Consider the following 24,781-nt stretch of genomic DNA (forward strand, 5'->3'; position numbering starts at 1 on the left):
CACACGGTTGTTCTTGTAAGAAAGGGTGATGATAACGATGCTCTGTGGAGATCTGTTGGTGATGCTGGTAAAGTAGTATTATCAAAACTTTCACTGTGGATGCCGGTAATGACTCCAACGATCGCAGAAGAAAAAATGTTGATTTCTTTCATGGACACAGGTGGTAAATCCTTGTTGTCATGGTTAACAACAAGCACAGATAGTATACAAACTAACGTTAACGGTCAGTTTACATGGCATATAGCATCACAACAAGATGTTTCTGCACCACGGCATATTTTTATTGCGTTTCAGACCATCGATCGTTTAAGTGATCAAGAACGTAGTCATACAATATTTGACCAACTAGGTATCAAAGATATTTCTTTACGGATAAACGGACAACAAGAACCAATAGAGAATATACAACTAAATTTTAATCAAAATCGTATAGGACGTGTATATCATCGTTTGATGTCATTCATGAGACGTGATCAAAATGTAGATACTGGGTTGCAAATATCACAACATGATTTCAGAACTTTATATCCGATTTATTATTTTTCACTGGAGCATTTTGATCTATCAAAACACTCTGTCGTTGATATACATCTTAAAGCAATGTTAAATACAGGTGATGTTAATTATAGAGCAATCGCGGTTATACTCAGCGATAAAGCCATGTTACTTGAAGGTGGTAGTGGTCGAATGAGAGTCGTTGATGCACCAGTGGAAAATCTTTAATCATGTTATTTAAAAACACGAGTATTATCATAAAATGCCATATCATCACGTTAGTGTCAGTCTGACTCCTGGTCAGATTAAAAACCTTCAATCAAATTCAGCAAAAAACTGCGAAATGAAAATATCACTAAAGCGAGATCAGATCACGGGTGGTCAAAATAAACTATCACTATCAGAACGTCAACTTAAACATTTCAACGACGCTAAACAATCAAAAACAGGCGTCAAACTTAGTCTCTCTGTGGGTGCGATTAAAGACTCAATTAAAACCGGTGGTATTTTTCCACTTCTCGCGGCTATTCCAGCGTTAATAGCTGCTGCCGCTCCAGCCGTAGCAAAAGCAGCCGCATTAGGTGCTATTGGAACAGCTGCTGGAATGGCCCTAAAGAAAGCAACAGGAAAGGGATACAAAAAAAAGGGACGCGGCCTAAGATTACCGGGATCTCGTTGGGGAAGAGGTCTGAGGCTTCCAGGATCACTTCGTTAGATGCTACAGCATCAAATTTTGATTTACTTGATGCTGCTAAACGATTAAAAATAAAAAACGTCAGAGGTGTTTTTATGCGAGATCAATTACCGAAACAACCGAACAAACTCGAAACAGGTATTATTAATCTTGACTCGAATTCAGGACCCGGTACTCATTGGGTATCATACGCAGTTGATCGACGTGGAATCGTTACTTTTGATTCATACGGGTTAGCTCCACCCATTGAATTTATCAAGTATGTTGCACCACTTCACGCGCAAGTTTGGTATTCAACGCTACCAACACAAACAATGACAGATCCGCCAATATGCGGCCGTGAGGCAATTAATGTACTTAACGCTATATCAAAATCATCCAAACCGTCACATAAAGTCGTGCATGATTATACAAGCAACCGATTCGTTTTAAACAGATCTTAAAATATAATGGTTGATATTACGGAAGATCTTCACGCGTTAAGAAAAAGTCCGGCGACGTTGATCTGTCGAATTACGCGACTAAAGATGAACTCGCTGATATTATGAATCTTGCTGGAGTTGACCCAGATGAGGTTGTTATTTTTCAGGATCGATATGGTAAACTAAAAACCAGCAATATCAAATGGAATGATATAGTTCAACGAGTACTATATAATATCCCTGTGTTTACAGACATCGGCAAAATCAGGGATTCAAGTATATCGTTTATAACCATCAGAAATCAAATTACAGCAAGTGTTGCTAATCGCGTGAAAAATAATGGTGACACAATGACGGGTGAACTCAGCATGAACGGGAATAAGATAGTAGTTTTGAGAGATCCAACATCCGACGAAGACGCAGCAACAAAAAAATACGTTGACGTCAACTACAACACCGTAGATGGTAAACTATCCACGTTGTGGGCCGAGTATGACGTTCATGTGAGCGCTTTTGCAAGATTTCACAGAAACCATCACAAAACTGCAGAAGACTTCTTCGGCGCTCCGCACACCGTTGACATAAAACTCGTTAATATCAAGACGAACATCGACACGATCAAACAAACACAGCAAAACATCGTAGCGGGGATTCCTGAGATCGTTAATAAAACCAATTTAATTACAATTCCAGCTGGAATCACTCCCGGGCATATTACCAACATAGCATACACTGTATCATCGGGATCCGCAACATGGTCACAGCAAAATAAAACTATCAAATATACCGCAACAGTCACTGGCGTGTACAGGTTGTCTGTGTTCAGTGCTGCAAAATTTGAAATATTTCCAACGTATCCATGGCGTCATTCAAATGATAAGTTTTCCGGGGTTGTATCTGTTATATTAAATAGCGGAAACGAAGAAATATTTATTCTGGAAGCAGCTGATAAGAAATTAACCGCAACATCTTACTGGTGGTGTTTTGAATTTGTAGCTGAAACAGCTCAATTGGTTACTGCATAAAATATAATGAGTACCTCAATCGACGATGCATCTCAATACAGGTACAATCAAGCGCGTGAATGGCAGGCAGCGTTGAAAGATCGAGTCGAACAATATACAGTAAAAGTAAAGAAATATCGACAACGACTAGTTATCGTCGACGTGATCGTTTATTCAGTATCCGCTGTTGTTGCTGGAACCGGTATGATATTATCAACAATAACAGTGATGGCACCAGTAGCTGTAACTATTTGTATTTCAGCTACAACAACGATTGCAGGTGTGTTCAATATCATTGCAAAAAAAATATGTACTTGCACGAATTAAAACTTATCCGATTACATGATAAAATTACATACGGCGACGGTCGCATACTCGAAGTTCTCTTCGTTGTTATCAGCGAGTCTCAGTGATGGAATTATATCTGATTTCGAGTTTTCAGAGATGATTAAAATATATAACAGTGCTGTTAAAGGTACGAGTATTAATAATGACGGAATTACTCCAGCAGATCGTGACGAACACAACCCCGCACAAGACCACGATGATCTTGGTAAGCTCAATTAATCCTGAATTTAGTATCAATTTTCCAACTGTAATTCGCGCGAATGAAATTGCACTAGCGCAATTACGAGTATACCATAGTTGGCCAAATATCAGATCGAAATCATTTAATGGTACACCAGCAAATAATTCGCTTGTATTTGCTAATAAGAATAAACCCGATGGAACACCTGACTGGGTTGTTGTTGAATACCAACTGGTAGTTATGAGATCGAATAAATCAATGAGGAATTTCAACGTAGAATAAAATCAATAACCGGAAAAGAATCAAAAATATCGATTAACGTTCATGAGCCGACGCTATCTTCTGCGGTTGAGATACATTCTCCTGATTATGCCGTTGATATTTATCAGTCCACGATAAGAACCGTACTAGGTTGGCCGGATGTTCCCCCAGAGTATCATGGACCACCAAAACCAAGATTAATTTAATTTATGCCAAATGAAGCGAAATTTATAGCAACTCCAGAATATCGAAATTTGTATCCATGGACTGGTAGGGATGCTAGTATTATTCATGATGGTAAAAGATATCATAAGGCACGGATTTCCATCATTTATTTTGATAAAAAAAAACTTCAACTAATATTGTTTATGAAAGAGATTTCAGATCAAAGGCTAACGAAATTAGAACTGAATACACAGCTTCATTAACGACATTAGCACGTTTATTTAAAAACTATATCCTGGAGTATCCCAATATCAATCTAAAACATCAGATCATTGCAACGATACAACATTTAAATCAAATTGTATTAGATCTTAAATACGATAATCATACTATTATTGAAGTAATAAATGCTAATAATTATATATTTACAGGAGAGAAAAAAAACAGTTACAAACAAGCGTATATTGATCATTACAAAATAACTGAAGCAGATTATTAAATTTTACACTACCAGGATTTGAAACTGACGGACTAAAAAAACTCTCAAGGATGTCATTGATGAGAACTTTCCTAAAATACTTAATGCATGGAGAAAAATAGCCCCACCAGCAACTGTTCCTAGATATAATAATGATCCACACGGCGGCGGTAGGCACGTATCTCCGGAAATCGTTAATATAACATCGACAATCGCGGTTAATCTAGTTTGTGATGTGATCGATGGTAGCTATCAAATAGATCTCGGAAAATCAAATCGGGCTCAACAAGGATACGTTTTATACACGTTCACACCACAAGTTCCCCCTGACGATTTGATCGTGCAAGAGCCAACCAATCCTGTTTATCTGCGGTGTCATAATAATATGTTAACACGAATAAATTTTAAACTAACTGACCACATAGGACGATTAATTGACCTGCGTGGGGAACAATTAATTGTCAATCTGTATGTAAGATCGTAGATCTTTATCTTAAGATTTCTGTCGTAGATCTTTATCTTGTCGTAAGACTTTATCGTAGATTTTTCAGAAATATTTTACTTTATCAGAAATATTGTATTGTATCAGAAATATTGTATTTATTCTGAAATATTTTATTTTATCAGAAATATTTTATTTATTTTATTTTATCAGAAATATTTTATTTTATCAGAAATATTTTATTTTATCAGAAATTGATATGGTGTTTTATACTAAAAATCGTGTAAATCGATCAGTTTGTTAATTCTGATGGGTATTTAGGTGCTCAAAATCATGCAAATCGATCAGTTTTGCAAAAAATACTACAAAAAAATCTTATTATTCTGAAATATTTTATTATTATTCTGAAATATTTTATTTTAGCAGAAATATCTTAAAATGATATGGTGATTGGTACTCAAAATCATGCAAATCGATCAGTTTGTTAATTTTGACCAGTAAATGGGTACTCAGAATCATGCAAATCAATCGATTTTGTAATCCTGATATGTAGTTAGATACTCAAAATGAACAAAAAATACTATTAAAAAATATTTTATTATTGTTCAGAAATATTTTTTTTTAGCAGAAATATTTTATTATTATTCTGAAATATTTTATTTTAGCAGAAATATCTTAAATTGATATGGTGGTTGATACTCAAAATCATGCAAATCGATCAGTTTGTTGATCCTGATATGGTGTTTGGTACTCAAAATGATACAAATCGATCAGTTTGTTAATCCTGATATGGTGTTTGGTACTCAAAATGATACAAATCGATCAGATTTTATGGAAAATATAATATTTCTGATAAAAAAAAAATATTTCAGAATTATAATAAAATATTTCTGCTAAATAAAAATATTTCAGAATAATAATAAAATATTTCTGATAAAATACAATATTTCTGAATAATAATAAAATATTTCAGAATAATAATAAAATATTTCTGCTAAATTACAATATTTCAGAATAATAATAAAATATTTCAGAATAATAATAAAATATTTTTGAATAATAATAAAATATTTCTGATAAAATAAAATATTTCTGCTAAAATAAAATATTTCTGAATAAATAAAATATTTCAGAATAATAATAAAATATTACACGTGTTCGGTCGTTTCACCAACGAAGTTACTTTGGATCGTTTAACCAGTAAAGAAGTTACTCGCTGACAATTTTTCTTAATTGTCTTATACGAGTACTAATCGTTTTCTTTGCCTCGTATTCGTGGGATAACTCCGATGTAATTTTTTCTACTGCGGCAGAGAGAGTGACGAAGTCCTTGACCTGATCATCTTTTACTGCAGCTAGTGACCGGAACATCGCCGCCTGAATTCGTTTTATGAACTTGTATTCAGACGACAGTGTAAAACCACCATCGTTTTTACGTTCTTGTAAGATTTAAAAATCAGAAATAATCTTTTCAGGATTCAGTTCATCAGATATATTAATACTGTCTTTTCCTAATTTTTTAATAGCAACAATTACATCATTGATATTTTCATGGTTCATTATTTAGTGTATATATATTTAAAAGAAAAAATATATCCCCTATTCGAGTCTTTTAGCAAGTTCAGGAAGGGCCACAGCACAACATATTTACAAGGACAGTACAACCCAGAACTCGTAGCTTGCCACCGCATTCTACCAAGTTCAACGGGCACACGAAACACTACCCCCTATGAGGTCTAGAGGCCCAAGAGGGTGCGTTGAAGACAGCACAACACGTAGTATTTACAACATATAGTATTTACAACATATAGTATTTACAAGGACAGTACAAACATATAGTATTTACAAGGACAGTACAAACATATAGTATTTACAACATATAGTATTTACAAGGACAGTACAAACATATAGTATTTAGAACATATATTATTTACAAGGACAGTACAATATATACAATGAATGAATGACGGCACAAACATACAATGAATGACATGAAATATATACAATGAATGACATGAAATATATACAATGAATGACATGAAATATATACAATGAATGACATGGAATATTTACAATGAATGAATGACGACACAACATATATGGGGGGCCTTCTCTACGTTCAACAGATTTTGACACCCACCCCCAATAATCAACTCGTGGGTGATACAAAACATGTATCTACCACCAGTGATGTGGTAGGTGGGTGTCTTTTTTCTGTTGAGTTTTGAGGCTTCAGGCGGAGTCCCCCAATTAATTATAAAAATCGCAAATATGCGTAACCACCGACAAGTTGTCAGCCATGGGGATTCGATCGCCGGGCCACGAGTATTACGGTCCGATACATTATCAACTGAGCTATCAAATCATCTAACAATATACGTTTTAGAAATTATTATATAGCAACGGTTTTTGAATAGATTGTAAGTTATACATATATCTGCATTAAAACAGCGGTTTCTGAATAGATTGTAAATATTTATGCATTAAAACAGCGGTTTCTGAATATCTTGCACTAACAGCGTGTTCTACCAAGATTTCTCGTAACAGATTGTAAATATCTACACTCAAACAGCGTGTTCTGCCTTGATAAAATATATGTACATACTACCACTGCAATATCAAACGTTTTTATACAGATCGGTTTAAATATTTATATATTATAACAGCGGTTTCTGAACAGATTGTAAACATATAAACTGCGTGTTTTGCCTCGATTTCTCGTAACAGATCTAAAAATAACTCCGCTACATTGTACGATGTGAAATACGTTTGTTCTTCTATTTTGTGAGCTAAAAAAACATAAATATCTTTCTACGAGTATAATTATTGATATTAATTACGACGTAGATGTTCAATTGACTAATTACGACCATAAAAAATCAGAAATCTATGGATAAATATATATGGGAGAATAATCTCCCTTTCGCATGAGTCAAAAAATAAGTAGTACAAAAGTGAGGCTTTCTGACAAAAAAGGATAAATAATTAAAAAATAGTTAATAAATGTAATTCGTGGTTACTACTTGATAGTGATGATAGTTTGTCTCATTAACAATATTGGAAGATGATTCTTTGTTTATATTTACTGGAAAGAGTGGATCTGGTTATATTTTCTGCGACGTATTTTACCACACGCGGATTAATATTAAAATATTTCGCAGTAGAATACATTGATTGAAACGTTTTCTCTTCACCAGTCTCTGGATTGAGGGATTTAACTACCCTCCTTGCAACTGTTTTTTCATATTTACCAGTACTTCCCCGTGCAGAGTTTTTGCTCTGTGTAACAGCTCGAAGGTTGGATAAATTATTGTCGGTTTTCACACCGTTGATGTGATCGATCACAAGACCGTCTTTGATCAACCCCTTGTGACATTCATACACAAATCGATGACAGAGATAAGGTTTCTTCCCAGCAGTAAACAATAGATAACCATGATTATTAATATAACCAACTGGTACTTTTTTCTGACAATTTCTGATCACACCATCAATATTTGATTTCTTAGTTTGTTATTGTAGAATGCTTTATAAACTCGTGGCTCATATTTTGCTCCATTATACAATAATATCATTTGTTTAACTCATAATTTGTCTGAAAACTTAGTTAGATAATCCTCCACGGATTTTATAGCGTTGTCACTGACATCATTTTTTTATCATAATATCTTTTAAGCTCTCTGTATCTTTTACCACCACAACACGCACACAACCGTGTTTTTCCTCGTACTCTAGCACCACATCGCAGACATGGTATTGGTCCTAAGCTTCCACGGTAAACGTTTTGCATGTGTTGTCCGCAGAATTCCTTCCTGCAGGGTTTATTACAACGAGTTAATGATCCCACCATGAGCCATTTGCATTGAGACATTGTATATATAATATTTTTTATTTAAATACTTGTCTGAAATATAATATGGATGAGTTTGAGAGATTATCCCAAATCAAGCCTTGGAAAACAAGTAAATTCAACCTTGACAGGATATCTCCTGACGTGCCAATACGAGATCTGGTTGATCGGAAAAATAAAGGTTTGATCAATTAAATTCACGACGCCAAGAAAGAATTTCACGCAGATGGTACATCTCATGTCTGGTCAACGTTCAAGATTATTCGCAATGACAAGGTCAAGGCCAAAGGTGTTGATACTACGATGAATGACAAAAGAGCAGCAGCTATTATTAAACAGCTCGATGATAGAAGTTATCTTTTCAGAATAAAATTTGTCATACTTGCAGAAACAGATAACTGGATTATCCATGAAAAATATGATCCCATCCACGGTAATAAAAAAACTGTCGTACTAAGTAGAAATTCCAAACCAGGTCTATTCACCGGTATTGACAAACCGTATTATGAGCGAGCGTATCCTGTAACAGCAGTTATTTATGGAATCTATGTGATAAATGAAAAACCTAGCGTTGATAAACTGGAGCCGATGAAATTTTCAAAAATAAATTGTGTAGCTGAACGAGTAATAGAACATTTTACAAACGCGGCCCGTGGAAACGGTTTAACAGATAAAAGACGTAAAATAATAAATGAGTGGGGCGAAAGAGTTAAAGATACCGGGGCCTCTATCAAAGATGTCACTGAGTTAGGAAAAAGATTAAAATTCCCAATAACCGTAGCAACGATAACAGGAGATCTTTTGTATGAATCAAAATATAAATAAAAAGGAGCTTCGATTAAAATTATTGATCATAACGCGCATGCATGGACTAGCGCAGTAACAGTGTTTCCACTAAATCGAACTGTTAAATTTTATGATGATAACATGTTTGATTTTATTAACAAAATAAGTAAAAATGATCCTGTGTCAGTGTGGTTATTTAAGAGCTCAGATGATGAAAAATATGATCGATTTGTGCGACCCAACGGTGAAATATATCGTAAAAATCCCTTCATGAAGAAATGAAAAATCTTGCTCAAATATATTCAGAAAACATTGATGAGTTGCTCAGCAACTGTTTTACTGTTCCATCTGTTGCAGCTCATGTTGCTAGAGAAAAAAATTTGTGGAAACCAACCCGAAATGAATTTCTTTCAGATATACAATCAAGTTGTGTCGAGAATGGCCACGGCGGATTGTGGAATACCAAATATAATTACAGCGATATGATATCTGTTGATATGGTTGCAACAATAGTTTTATTACGATATATGCTTGATTGTGCGATATTGATATCGTTGGTGGTTAGTGAGGCAATTATATCATATAAGAAACAAACCGAGGTTTGGTTACCACCGAGGGAAAATATCAGTCTCGAGGAGGTCATTAAGGAATTTAGAGAAAAAATGTCCCGATGCTCTCAAGGATGATATCATCAAAGAAGCTCCTAGAATCCTCGAGATTAAACTCAATAATAGCGATAAAACAACAAAAGGTCTTGGAAGAAAAATAATAGGAAAGTTTACTCAAGGTGGAGCATATGATCATAAACAACGTCATGCACGATTAATACTGGATGATACCGAATACGATTTTATAGTTGCTGATGCAGCAGCGAGAAATATATTTATAAACCGTGAAGATGTTTATTTATCAAATGAAACAAGATTAGGCACGATTGTAAGCTATATGGATGGAGAATCGCCTCAGTATACTCATTTAAGATCATCGATGTTGGCCTACGTGAGCATAAACTTGCTATCTATGATGAATAAATTCCCTGATACCGCAGTTAGGGTTGCAACAGATTCGTTCTACATCGATAAGAAATATGCAACGTTGTTGGATGATTTTTCGGACGATAATGCACCGTGGGGTTCATGGAGAATAAAGAAAGAAAATATACTTGATTATTCACAATCAGCAGATGTTACGATCAGAGATGATTATTATAAAAATCAACGATCAAATATATCATCGACAACTTCGTTGTTACCATCGGTATATGATCCAATAGCTAGATATAAAACGATATACATAAACGGAGCGGGAGGCTCTGGTAAAACCACTCGAGCGATCGAACTATTTCAGAAATCAGATATGATCGTGCTGACACCAACACATAGACTCGCGCGAGAAATGAAACAACGAGGAGTACAATCATGTACTTATCACAGCTTCTTTCGATGGAAGGGTGATACATTGACATCTTTAAGGATGGGCGAGAAATACATTCCAAGGATCATCATTTGGGATGAAATATGCACGGTACCGTTAGAAACATTAAAAAATTTCTAGATTGGTTGTTAACAAGAAATACTGCTATAATAATGTGTGGCGATCATGATCAACCACCACCCATAGTTGGACCATCTCCACATGGATGGCTAAAAAACTTTCTCGAGATTATTACGAAGAAATGAATGATGATGATAGAGCACTTGATGTAACGTTGAAATAGTTTAGAAAATTAATCAGACTACAACCGAATAAAATTCAGTGTGAAGTAATGCGTGGAATAATTTCAGAAACATCCATGAACGACTTTCTGCAGACGTGGCTACCAACCGATTTAATAGTTGCAAGTAGAAAGATAGTTCGTGATACACTTCAACGAGAGTTGTTTCAGTTGCATAAAGAAAAATATCCAACATTGCCAGTTCCGTTATGTTATCGACCAGCAGATACGCGACGACAAAATATTGACGTTGATATACCAGGACAGACCGAGTCAAGGAAACAGAATCTTGTGCTGAATGATATTGTCGCAGTTGATGTTGATGTTGTTGAAGATGCTCTACGTGCTGATAAATCCCCGTGGACGCTTGGATACGTAATGACGATTCATTCATCTCAGAGATTAACTATTACTGATACAGTTGTTTCGATTGTCGATGATCACATCGAATGGTCGAACTTAGTTTATCTTGCAGTGTCTCGAGTTAGAAAAATATCTCAACTGAGACGAATCGTCATGGACTCGTCAGTGATTAGTGATGATATTGACAATGATATAATAAGAAAAAAATTAGCTGGTTATAAGCAATCTGATAAAAAAAAAATAATCGAGAATTTGATCTCGACGTTAAATTTATCAGCACGTTGAAACAACAACTGAATAATCATTGTGCAAGTTGTAATTGTATAATGTTATGGCGGTATCTGAAAAATGATCTAAGACAATTTACCGTAGACAGAAAAAATAACAGTCACGGTCATACACGAGAAAATATCATGTTGACCTGTCTTGAGTGTAACCGACGTAGAGGTGCTGGCACCAGTGCTAGTTAAGTGATCGCGGTGGTAATTGTGTATCCTCGGGAATTACTTGTAATTGTTCACGTACACATCCACGTTGAGGAGCAGTTGAATCTAATCGGTAGACTGCGTGTCTACCTGAGGATCTTGTTACGGTGGATATCTTATGTGTGGTAACACTCCAAATAGGATCAGTCGCTCTTTTTTTACCACCTTCAAGTTCACCCGGCTCGTATAAATACCTGACAGTGATATTACCTAATACTGGCTGTGTTGAATCACGTTGTTGTGTAGGTATATTTTCTTTTGTAACTGCATGAATAGGTTTCATGTTGGTCGTTCTAGTTATTTCATTATTTAACGCTGCTATCACACTTGGTAATCTTGCAACCCATTCACGAGATCTCGTATCCTGAATAAATTCCTTCGCGTATTGATATCCAAATAACCGCTCAGCGAGTGTTCGATTAAATCGTTCAACAATTGCCTGATCACGATGAATCGCAGTATGTCCTCGTCGTATTTTGGTATTATGTTGTTTCATCAGCGATGATACTGGACCAAGAAATTCCTTGCCAGGATCAACCTGTATCAGCTGTGGCCATCGCAGACCACCTCGTTGATAAATTCGTTTAAAAGCATCGGTTACTTCAGATGCTGTTTTCGTTGATAGCGGTTCTGCATCTTTATATCTACTTGCAACATCAACAACAGTTAGCGCGTATTTGTACGTTTTTCTACGTACAGTATCATGTGGTAAAAACAGAATATCAGCTTGATGAACTTCATTAGGAACACTAACATTGAAATGTGCAAATCGAATTTGCTTAGGTGGTGGTAGGTAAATTTGTCATATTGCCTGTTTGGATAACCACGCTTTAGCAGTAGAATGTTTAACCGCTACTGCATCAGCAAGTTTACTAATTGTTGCTTTACCTTTCGAGCATCCAATTGGGGAATAATAAATCGATTCCATTTTATATATTACCAGCCCCTAGCGCTAATTTACCTTTCATTGCGGATCTTACTAACCAATTAGCTAATTTTGTTTTGATATTTTTTATTTTTTATAGAATTTAGCGCATGAACTAATTTCACATCTGCAATATGCCTATGTTGTAGATCATTGCTTTTATACGCAACATCATGAGCATGACATGCTTTATCAATAGCGTTTATTGGTTCCTCGCCTTGTTTTGGTTGATCCTGATTATCAAGCCTGATATCGAGTCGAGTACCAGGACCGCAATAATTATATCCTGGTAGATGTTTTTCTCCTGGGTATTTGGCCCACGGAGTTCCCGGTAATTTTGTTAATTTTGCTGCAATATCACCTCCGCGTTGCTTTTTGTTTTTACTTGACTTTGGCTTTGACTTTGGTTTTGGTTTTTTACCTGACTGCACTGACTTGTCAGTAGAGATAAATTTAAATTTCTTTGTACCACACCGCGTACACTTACCCGTAACCGCTGATCTGTTATTTTTTGTGGTAATAGTTGTTAGTGTATCCGTCGGGGTACGCGTCCTGCACTTCACACAATATAAATCCATAGATATTTTATATAGCATGGATATAATTGATTTCTCAGCGACAAGAAAACGAGAACCTGTCAAACACCATCCTGCGCTACCGAATTCCATCAGAATGATAATAATAGGACCATCTGGAAGTGGAAAGACACAGTTGTTACTTAATCTTATAAGGATATGGTTAAAGTGGGATAAATTGTATTTGGTAGCCCCGTCAGTTGATGATCAACGATATTATGATGTGCTCAAGGATTTTAATGAAAACGCGCGATTACAGGATGACGATGTTATCAAGTTTATAACCGATATTGATGAAGCACCATCAGTTGATTCCATAGACGGATTTATTAATAATTTGGTTGTATACGACGATGTGATGCTGGATAAACAAACAAACCCAGCTAGAATATTTTCTCGATGTAGACATAAAAACACTGATGTCATTTATGTTACTCAACGATACACACAAATACCAAAAGTGATCAGAGATAACTGTAATATTTTAGTTGTGTTTAATGGAGTTGATACACACACGATGAGAAATGTTCATCAAACTTGGTGCAGCGGTGACATGGATATAATTAAATTTAAAAACTTCTTTTCACGAGCGCAAGCTACTCCGCATGGATTTATAACAATAAATTTGCACGATCCTAGAACAAGATATCGTGTAGGTCTTGATAAAATATTTGGATGAATAAGGGTGTAGATTTAATTAAACAGATGTCATTAATATAATGCACAATTGTTCATGGTTGCTTCAGGGGACTACCAATATATGTAATAAAAGATGCCGTGGAGAATATTGCAAGAAACATAATTACATTATATCAAAAAATCCATCTGCTGATCCACGACGGTGTGTTGGATGTAACAACGGCGTTAGAGGATTATATCAGATTTGTGCAAATGGCGGTGGAGATAAATACAGAAGTTTAATGATATATTATATAAATAAATAAAAAATAAACCCAAAAATAGAAAAACCACCAACAGAGAGTATTACTTGAAGCATAACACAAATGAAGATCTTCAATAGCAGCAGAGAGGGTTCGACTACAATTTTGTTTAGTCAATCCCGATGTAGTAGATGTATGACCTATATGAAGGTCACATATTTTTTGGGGTAAAAAAAAGAGTGACCGTTCCCTACAGTGGTCTGTTCACCCTCTCTGCTGCTCGATGTCTTAAGAACATTTTCTGACTTCAGTCCTTATAGAATAGTTTGAAGGCAGGAACACTCTAAGAGGACAATTACTATAGCCCTATGTACCAACGTTTCATGGATATGAAACCTACTACAATTATTGCATAAGGTCTTAAAAAGAGTTGTTTCAGGAAAGTATATTTGCAATGTGTTCAAGGTCTAAAGAGATTGTTACTATCCTCCAAGAATTAAATTTTACAGTTATGAAGATTATTCCAAATTGTTGCTTGATGCCTGCACGCCATTTATGGAAATTTAATTATTTAAAGGTGAGAAAGGCATTGAAGGAAGTTGCTGTAGAAAAAAAATATAAAAGATATTAAAAGCTTATGAGGGGTTGTTACTATTGCCACACAGTGTTTCACTGTTATGGGGGTTATTCCAAGTTAGGGTCCATCCATTTAGTATGTACACGTGGAGGGGGGAGGTAGGTTAACCCGAATGCATATGCTTGCATATAGGGGGTGGGGTGGGGGTGTCTACTGATAATGTACGTATGCATAGGAAACGGGGGTGGGGTGAAACCTCGATAACAATTTGTCTAGTACTTAACCTGTTTGACTGGGTTCAGTTGGCGTTTGAATTGTAGTGGACACTAGACAAACTTTTTAAAGTTACGCAGCTTATTTCTTTGATGCAGCCAGGCATTCAACATCGGTTGGTATGTGAAAAGGCTTGCCAGTAGCTTCTCGTGGGTAGGTGGTTCTTTCTGGGGTTTTCCCGAGTTCTTCCTCCACCATGAATACTGGCCGCCATTTATAGCCTATCGTTGCTGAAAAATGGCGTGAAACCCTACAACAATAACAACCTCTGCAGCAGACATATATAAATACGTGTGCCAAGGCGGTTGTTTTTTTTGCAGCCGAAGTTACGCATTTGATCTTCAGTGCTAGTCTAACTGTGACAGGCAGTCACCCAACAAGCCAACCCATTTCCCAGCCTAACTCAAAGTAAATCTAAACCACATTACAGATTTATCTTCTGTGAATAAATGCTATGCTTATGTTAATTAGGTTCATGCCTTCTAAGATAAAGAGGTGTTAAAATACGAAACTATCCAGTGTGACCGAAGTTGATTAACAAAATATTAATCGGGATATATCGTAGTGTTTTCTTGAAAATTTCAATAATTGGAGAAAAGGCAGAAGCTATTCGGATTGCAGGAAATGTAACTTGTGTCAAATATAGGCCCTAAATGTCGATAAACAAGTTCGAAATGCTTGATTACTTCGCACCGTCTTTAAGAAAATTTCTCAGGGCTCTGTTGGAAGAAAACAGCATAGGGATATGTGCTGGCAAAACAAGTATTGTCGACAGACAGTCAAGGTAATATAATATCGACTTCAACTTCGTTAGTGCGTACTTCCCTTGACACTTCCCCCACTATTTTATAGATACTTTAGATTTTCCTATCTGCGGTATACTAACCGCGTCAAAAGAGATGGTGGAACTAAAATTAGTACCAGGAGGAATCATGGTACCTGTCCAAATATCTACAGCGGGGTTGGAAAGGTCAGAGGAACCCGGACCGCATTGTGTCACCTATTTTCGATAAGTTTTGAGTCCAGTAAGTTCATAAGGTTGCCGTCTACCTATTCCTTCATTGTAAGACATCGACACTGATATTTATGTTTTGGGGCAAGACGGCAAAACATAAATATCAGGGTGGCCGGCCGATGTCTTACATTGTAGGACTACCGTGTACCTGAACCTGGAAGACAGTTTCTAGAACCATTGTGTACCTCATCTGGGAACACTATTCACAGTCGCTATGCACGTGATTTGCAGAAGGCTATTCACACGACCGCCGTGTACATAATTTACTTAAAGGTATGTGCAGGGGGTAACAGGAGAACTCGACCTATAACAGGAGTTGGATCAGAATAAAGTCGGTATGCAGAGAACTCGCCCCATGGAGAACTCGACTCATGGAGGACTCGCCCCAGCGTATTTGGAGAAGTCACCCCAGAGTGGTTGGAAAAGTTGCCCCAGTTGGTTGGAGCAGTCACCACAAAACTTATAACCTAGATAACATTTTTATAACAGATATAAATCATCTTTTACGTGATTCATATTTAGATTTTTATATATACGCGATCACAAAAGAGATATCAACTGGTAATCATTAAAAGCAATATCATAGTAATATTTCTAAGGCTGAAATTAAGTCTTTATATAATCTAATGAATGATGACAGTATAGTGATTAAAACACTAATTATTATTATGAATCAAGATGATTATGTTAAAGAAGTTGAACGTCAATTAAATGATGAAAAATACTACAAACATATTATCGAAGACCCGTCAGTAGAAATTAAATAAACAAATTCAACATGCATTAATGAGATCACAAAAAATTATAATTCTGTATATGAGGAATTTGATACTTTCCCTCTTAAAATACATACACCTCAATTCTACATATTACCCAAAACTCATAAAAATCCTGACCATAATTTACCTTTAAATTTTCCTGGTTGTAATTCATATACTGAAAACCTATACAAATTTATTGATATTGTTTTACAACCTTTAATGAAATCACTTCCTTCATACATTAAAGATACAACTACTTTCATTAAAAAGTTGAAGTTTATTCCACAGCTATCTGATAATTTCAATCCTGGTTTCATTAGATGTAACATCACTATATATCAACATTCTGCATGCAGATGGTATTGAAGCCTGTAAATATTTTCTTGATAATAATCCTAATAATAGCACACTATCTAGTGAAGATATTTGTAAAAAAATAAAACTTATCTTGGAAAATAATTATTTTAAATTTATTAATACGAATTACATACAAATAATGGGTATGTCAATGGGTTTTAATATGGATCCATCATACTCTTCCCTTTCATGGGTAAATTAGAACAGGATTTTCTTCAAAACGAAAAGTTTAATCCATCTCTTTGATTTAGATTTTTAGATGACATATTTATGATCTGGAAGCATTCAACTGAAGAAATGAAAAAATTTATTGTTCGCCAAAAACAATTTTCACCCAACGATTAAATTAACTTATACTGCATCTAGTATGCATATTTCATTTTTAGATGTAAACGTAATAAAAAATATTGATAGCACTATCTCTACAAATATTCATATCAAGGAGACTAATGTCCACCAATATGTGGAATATTCTTCATGTCATCCCATGTCATGTAAAAACTGTATAACATAGAGCCAGTCCAAAAGATACAGACACATTATTTCAGGTGAATGTCAGTTACAAAATTCGTTGAATAAATTACAAACATATTTACAAAATATAAATTAACTTACGCATGGAAAATTTGAAAAATTGCAAATTTTATAAATTTAATAAGTTATTATGTTGAAGAAAAACGACAATAAATAAAGCATTAACAACCATGTGGTGACATCTCAGAATACTGGATATGATCCTTGGGGTGACTTCTCCAGACGTGGTGGGGCGACTTCTCCTGACACCTGGGATGAGTTCTCCCAGGGTGAGTTCTCCGCTATTCAACAAAGTCAGCCCATTACAGATTTGGCCCATGTAAATTTAATTTAGAAATTTCCCCAGAACATACTTGGCCCATTATGGAGTCGGCTCACAGTAACATTGCTCTTAATCTGATTTAACTGTCGTTAAGGATATCTACTTCTTCAAGCACAGATTATACTTTAAATTTTTAATTAGTATGGTCATATATTTGTGGTGGAGATGATGGATGGAGAATGATATTGAATGACTTCGAGAACTGTTCATATATATTTTTTCAACTTCAGTGTATTAAAATTAAATAAATAAATAATAAATGTCAAAACCAAGTATTCTTGAAATGCTTTTTGAAGTATGAAATTATATATTAACAATTTGCTTTTTTAATTTGGATGATAATTAAATGATTGATTCCAGCCCATGAAAATTTAATTACATTGGAACCTCCTTAATCCGAACACATTCGTTCCCAGTGAATATGTCTGGATTAACGAGTTTTCCGGATAATTGAATCATGCACATTTTTATTTTACAATGTCATCACACCATATACATGTACAGTATATGTATATGCTAGCTGTAAATGTACTCTATATTCAATAATGGTTGAAATAAATTAATGAATACATCTATTGACGTGTGTATATTTCACATTATTATAATATACGCTTGTACATACATGTACAGTAAATATAAGTTTAGACAATTAACACATCGAACACATCACACTATGTACAGGTACATGTATGTACTGTACATACATTTATTATGTTGGTTTCCTGAAGAAATCTGTAACCTTTTTTTGCCTGGATTCTTTGGTGGGTCTATCTGCAGTAATTATTGATGGTGACCATAGATTCTTAAGGGCTTCACTATTGTGTTTTATGTCATCACTGGTGAATATTGCTGACATCTGCTCAAAATACAAAATTAATGTTGCTATGCCATCCTTGGCTTGGTTGATGGCAATATCTTTTCCCTTAGGGTCGGTAGTGGCATCATCGTCTTCTTCATTTTCATTTGTCTGGAACCTCATCTCTAGATACCAGTGTCAAAATGTCATCATCATTGAGTTGTTGCCCTGTCTCTTCCATGTCATCTATCTGTACATATTCCTGTTATAGCTGCTAATGAGTTGATAATTGAAGTCCCCATTTTATTCAGAAATGAAGCCCTATACTGTCCACAGCATAAATCAATCAACTGTATTTGTACAGCCATCAATAAACTGTGATTGTTACATACAATTGGTAAACAACAAAGAGGCTTAATGACACAATTTATTTACCATATTTTATGTTAGAAAGCATGGACGATTTGATCCCAGTGTGTTTATTTCATTATTAACACCCCCATCAGCGACTAGCTAAAACAGATATTGTTTATACAATCGCTGGTTAAAATATGGTCACGCTACTTAGTTTTTCCACACACATGATCACGTGATCAATTGATAAGTTTAGCATACCACTAGAAATCGACCAATCAGAGATAGATACATTCACACACCTCCACAGTTGCGTAGGTGAATCTGTATTATCCGACTGACTGTATTTTCATATATCATTTTTTAAATTTTCTTATTTTTGGACAGATTATTTCCAGATTATCAATACAGGTTTTAAAGTAATTTTACACTTTGGTCCCCGATTTTAATTTCCGGATCTGGAATGCAGATTTCTTGATTAATGGAGCAAATTAACATTTAGGAATTCCGTTCCCGTTGAATTATGTCCAGATAGTGAGATTTCCAGATAAATGGAGTCTGAATTAATGAGGCTCCACTATATGTTTCTAATTCTTTGTTTAACCATCAGTGTTTTATCTACAAATGGGTTCATGTAAGTCATCTGACTCATCAAGGCAAAAAAAACAGTGAGTCAAAGTCCAAACCAATGAATCCTATTCAAGCCGATGATCAGTTTTAAGTAGGTTTAAAATAAATAATTATATTATTTAAATACACAACAAAAATATTTGTTATGTAATGTGACTAAAGCCAATAAGGCAATTCCCTTACCAGAAGCATCTGAACATTATATATTTGTTAAAAATCTTGTTGATGGTTTCATGTCATCAGTAATATTCTGAGCATATGTGACAAGGCATTTATTGTTGGATATATCAGTGCTTTTATATGTCATTGCTGTTATAAATGATGAAGTTTGTAGGTCACATATAAGACTATCTTCAACAACGTTTGACAGGCTCTCCAGTACCTCTGAACAGGTAGTAGCTGAGTCATATTGAACGGCGGAATTCTTCAAAATGCCAATGTTATCAATTTCTTCAGCTGTTAAGTTGTGAATTAAATTAGGAAGAGATTTGTATTTTAAGAAAGGGATGTCTTCTACACTCAACCAATGTACACACTTAAGTAGCACTTTCACTACTATGTCTTGGTTGTAAAACTGCATTAAAATCTGCCTGGTGTTGTGGACCTTCAATCAGACGTTTGTGTTCTGGTAATCCAGCATGACTTCATTGTACTGTTCTGAAAGTTATTGTGTTTTGCACATTTGGTCATGGAGTTTTTTTTTTAAGCCTCTGTACATATATGGCAAAACATAAAGGCATCTTCAGTGTCACATTCTTCACTCAACTTAGCTTCTTTTTGAAAACATAGCCAGCTGTATGTTTTCAACTACTGCTGCACAAAATTATGTTTTATCTTACAAGTAACCGGTACCTCATCTTCAGATGATGAAGGCTCCACTGGTTCGATAACAATACTATTATCGATGGTCAGTTGTAAAAGTACGGTCCAGATGATAATTTTGTTTGCTTCAGATCTATTTTAATTTGTTTGCCTTGGATGCTATTTTCAGTCAAATGCTGACAGTATCTTGGAACAACTTAAGGCATTCAATTGAACGAATGGAAATTGGTAATGAAAAGGATGTGCATAAAATAATAGTTTCTCTTGAGAATCACTTTAAAATCAAAAGAGTTTATTGTTTGTCTCTTTCTTGTGTGTGGTGATTATACGGTTCTAACATCCTGTTGCTACAAATGATGTGATAGTTACAGGGCACATAAGGTCAGCTCCAGGCTCCACACTCATTATAACCCTATGTACTATGGTAACATCAGTGTAAGAAACTGATGTGCGCATTTTTTCCCTGTTTGGGATAGTTGTAATCTAGCCAATAACATAGTTAGAGCAACATCTATTTTGTGTTAATCAGCAAAACATAACATTGGGGTGTGTCAAATTTACGTATCTTCAAGGACTTTTGTGCGTCAAATCCATATATTCTGGGTATTTGACACATGACGCATGGGTAGGTAAACACTGAATCATTTGTTTATGCATCTGTTTATTGAAGAATAACAAAGATGGTTGAAATTTCAATGTTTTATTTGAAGAAAAAAACGGGAAAAGTCATACATTTGGTCTCATATGGTTGACATGCACAACAGAATGGGATGTATTAGGATATCCTTATGCAAAAAATGAGACATGCCTTATTTATTATTTGGGAAGAACAATGCTGTTAGGTGTTGGTATTCGTGGCTATGGAATCAAAATGGCAGATATGGAAGTGCAGTAGTTTTGTAATGTCCTGTGAAAACAACAGACTGATAGTAGAAATAAGACAGGGTAAATATACATAATTTTATACTAGAAAAATAAATACATAAGAAATTCAAATATTTGCTTTGTCTATGTGCTTAATATTTCAGAAAAATATAGTATATATTTAAGTCAATTAATGAAACATCCTTACCAGGACAGAGACATTTAAAATTTAGAATAATGGAAAATACTTACGGTTGCAAAGAATTTATGATATATGGATAGTTGTTGTTGTTATTGTAGGGTTTAACGCCATTTTTCAGCACACGATAGGCTATACATGGCGGCCAGTATTAATGGTGGAGGAAGAACCCGGGAAGAACCACCGACCCACGAGAAGCTACTGGCAAGCTTTCTCACATACCCACATTAGCCTAATCCAAGACTCGAACCCACTCAGACAGAGGTGAGATGGCAGTGATCCGTAACAGAGAGCGCTTTAGACCACTCAGCCACTTGGGGCCCCTATATGGATGGGAATGCGACTTTAATCAGATTCACATGTGTCAACACATGTTGACAGTTACAAACAGTAGAGCAGACATTTGCTATTGTAAATCTCAATTAAGAATTAACAGCTGTAGGACAAGGACAGTTTGAAAATGTTGATTATGTAGTATATAATTTAATTAATCTGGGATTATAATTTTTTTCCCACTTTATTTCTATTGCAGAATAAATTACTGTTGCCAGAAACTTATAAAGAATATAAAGATGAAATGACCGTTGAACAAAGAACATTACTTGTACAATACTTTTATATAAATCATGGACCAAAAGGCAGACCAAACATATAATGGGTCAAATACATAATGGACTGAGTTCGTTATTTGGACAGAGTATGATAGGGGGCTGAGTACATTAATGGGCTGATTTGTTTAGGCTGAGTATATTAATGGGCTGATTTGTTTAGGCTGAGTACATTAATGGGCTGATTTGTTTAGGCTGAGTACATTAATGGGCTGACTCTGCTATTGGCTGAGTAGTCCCATAATTGATCAGGGCTGGGTAGTGGCACTAATATTATAGTTCATTCCACCTAGCATCGCATATTTTATCCTATCGGTACCAAAGTAAATTTTCAGGCCAGGGTCATGAAATGTAGCAATGAGTACCAAATTTCTTTTAAATACTGAATAACTTATCATAGAATATCTGAATGTGGCATGGATAGACTTTTTTGGAAATAGAGTTGCCATGAAAATCTTGTGTTATCTGTCATGGTGGATAAAATATAGTTATGGTAGACATGCTAATATAATTTGCCCTATGTAGGCTTACTAACTTTATCATTAGCCAACTTCCTGAAAAACGTAACTCCACATATGAAGTAGATTTTTAACTACAGTCACCTTTTTGTTTTTGACAATTTTATTTGGTCCATTGTAATGTAAGGTATATGATGAAATCATAGCTTCAACATAGTATAACATAGCTAGGCAGCATAGCAGCTTCGTGAATAACTAGTCAAAGAATCACACTGCAGTGCTTACTTAGTATGTCATAAAAGTGTACTCATTTTAAATCTTTATTAACTTTACTGCGGTTTTGCAAAATAATATTTCTTGGCAATGTCAGGTGTTTTCCTTTTATGTTCTGCAGTGTTTTGTCTATATTTGCAAAGTAAGTCTTAACAATTCTTTCATAATTCAAAGTAACACAGCATACACTTAAAATGTATATTTGCACAGTAAATCAGAGCAACATAATTCTTTCTTAATTGAAGATAAAAACACTTATTCAAAAACCTCAAAAGCATAGAGCAAGAGTTGATCCAAGATCTTTTGTGTGATAAGAAATGCTATATTGATACAATTTTCAAAAGATGGTTTAAAAGTTTTGTTGATTGTGTGACAATACTGGAATGTTTCACCCAAGAGATTCATCCACTCAGTATCTATTTGAAAATTTATATTTCTGGTGGAGGTGAAGGAGTATAGCATTGTACAAGTTTTAGCAACAAAATTATATATACTATGCCCATGCAAGTAGTGGCTGTGTGAATAGTCTTTCCAAGTTAAGGTACATAGCTGTACAAATAACTTCAGCCTTTCAGAAATGGGCATTGCTGCCTAAGTTGAATCTAATGAAAATACACAAGCATGCTGTTTTGATGTCATTGTTCATAGAGTCAATGTAAATGTCATTTAATTCTTTGTCATTGGTGTCATCTGCATCATAATAGCCATTTTCAACCTCAGCAGGTTCTACAAATTCATTGTGACAATGGTGGTGCAGTTTCATTTATAGGTTTCATACAAAAGCAGTAATGTGTTGAAGGCTGAAATATTATGGATATCATCAGCTTTTTCAAGGCAGAAGACAAACTGGCAGATGAAGCATAAGAGAATGGGACTATCACACCAGAGGTCAAGCTAGACTTGAATTTTAGGGAATAAGTGATTTCTACTTTTGGACAGAACAGGGAGAAGTGGAACCTGAACAGGGCAAAGTGGGAGCAAAGCGAGACATGCAATATATATGTTGTTTTCATTCACTTAGTTGAATTATGCCATCTATTTCCCAGTGTGCATATTTGCATTTAACACTGGTTTTAAGCAAAACTTTATTTTCAAGTAGAAAATTTTCTGAGTTCTATCTATATTATAAATACATTTGGTGCATGTTTAAAAACTATCATATTCATATTCAGTGTATTTTGGCAGTAGGACTTAAAATGAGAACAACAGAAGCTATACATTGCAGTGAATTTTAACTGAGTAACTAGGTTACAGTAATGTAATTGCAAGTTACCTGGTAGTACAAATGCTATTCAGTTACCCTTAATCAAAGAAGTTTTCTTTTTACTTTCTGAAAGTTGATTATAAAATGGCATTTTAAAAGATTTCTAAACTTGTTTGAAACAACCCCTGTAACTTGCACATGAGAGCAAATGCATACATCTTTCAGATCATGCTGTTCGTCCTGTTTTTGTTGTTGCTGATGAAACTTACCGTAACTGTTCATAGACAACACGCTGAAGATTTAATTTAGTCATTATATGACTGAACTAAACTCTTTGTTTTCAACTGAATCAACACAGCCAACATACAAGTGCGTTTTATTTTTAGAAAGAGTGGTTGTCTTAATGTAACCACTCACTTTATAGCTTTGTTACATCAGTCCATTGATAGGATTGCAAATGTAAGATTTTATTATTTGTCTGCATACTTGGTGTAACATTAGGCATTGGTTAAATAGTATTTGCTTTGCTGTTTTTTTGTGTTTTTTTTTCTTTTTCATATTTTCAAAATTAAATGAGTAAACTCAGAATACAACCATGACCTTACAGCATTTCTTGAATTCCACAAAATAGCATTGTCCTGTATATTTATGACATAAATAATTTG

The 24,781-nt window shown here is 34.9% G+C and overlaps 1 protein-coding gene across 1 annotated transcript in view; it reads left to right on the top strand.

Annotated features, from left to right (window-relative positions):
* The first annotated feature begins 15,498 nt into the window (after window positions 1-15,498).
* Window positions 15,499-24,781, top strand: part of LOC149808311 (BRISC and BRCA1-A complex member 2-like) — a 43,503-nt gene continuing 34,220 nt past the window's right edge. The window contains exon 1 of the mRNA XM_089975856.1: window positions 15,499-15,703. Within this exon, the coding sequence (XP_089831982.1) occupies window positions 15,573-15,703 (131 nt within the window). The 5' untranslated portion in view covers window positions 15,499-15,572. The remainder of the gene's footprint in view (window positions 15,704-24,781) is intronic.

The sequence above is a fragment of the Sinohyriopsis cumingii genome, chromosome 1 (assembly GCF_028554795.1).
Source record: "Sinohyriopsis cumingii isolate HCF-2022 chromosome 1, ASM2855479v2, whole genome shotgun sequence".
Classification (NCBI taxonomy): Eukaryota; Metazoa; Mollusca; class Bivalvia; order Unionida; family Unionidae; genus Sinohyriopsis; species Sinohyriopsis cumingii.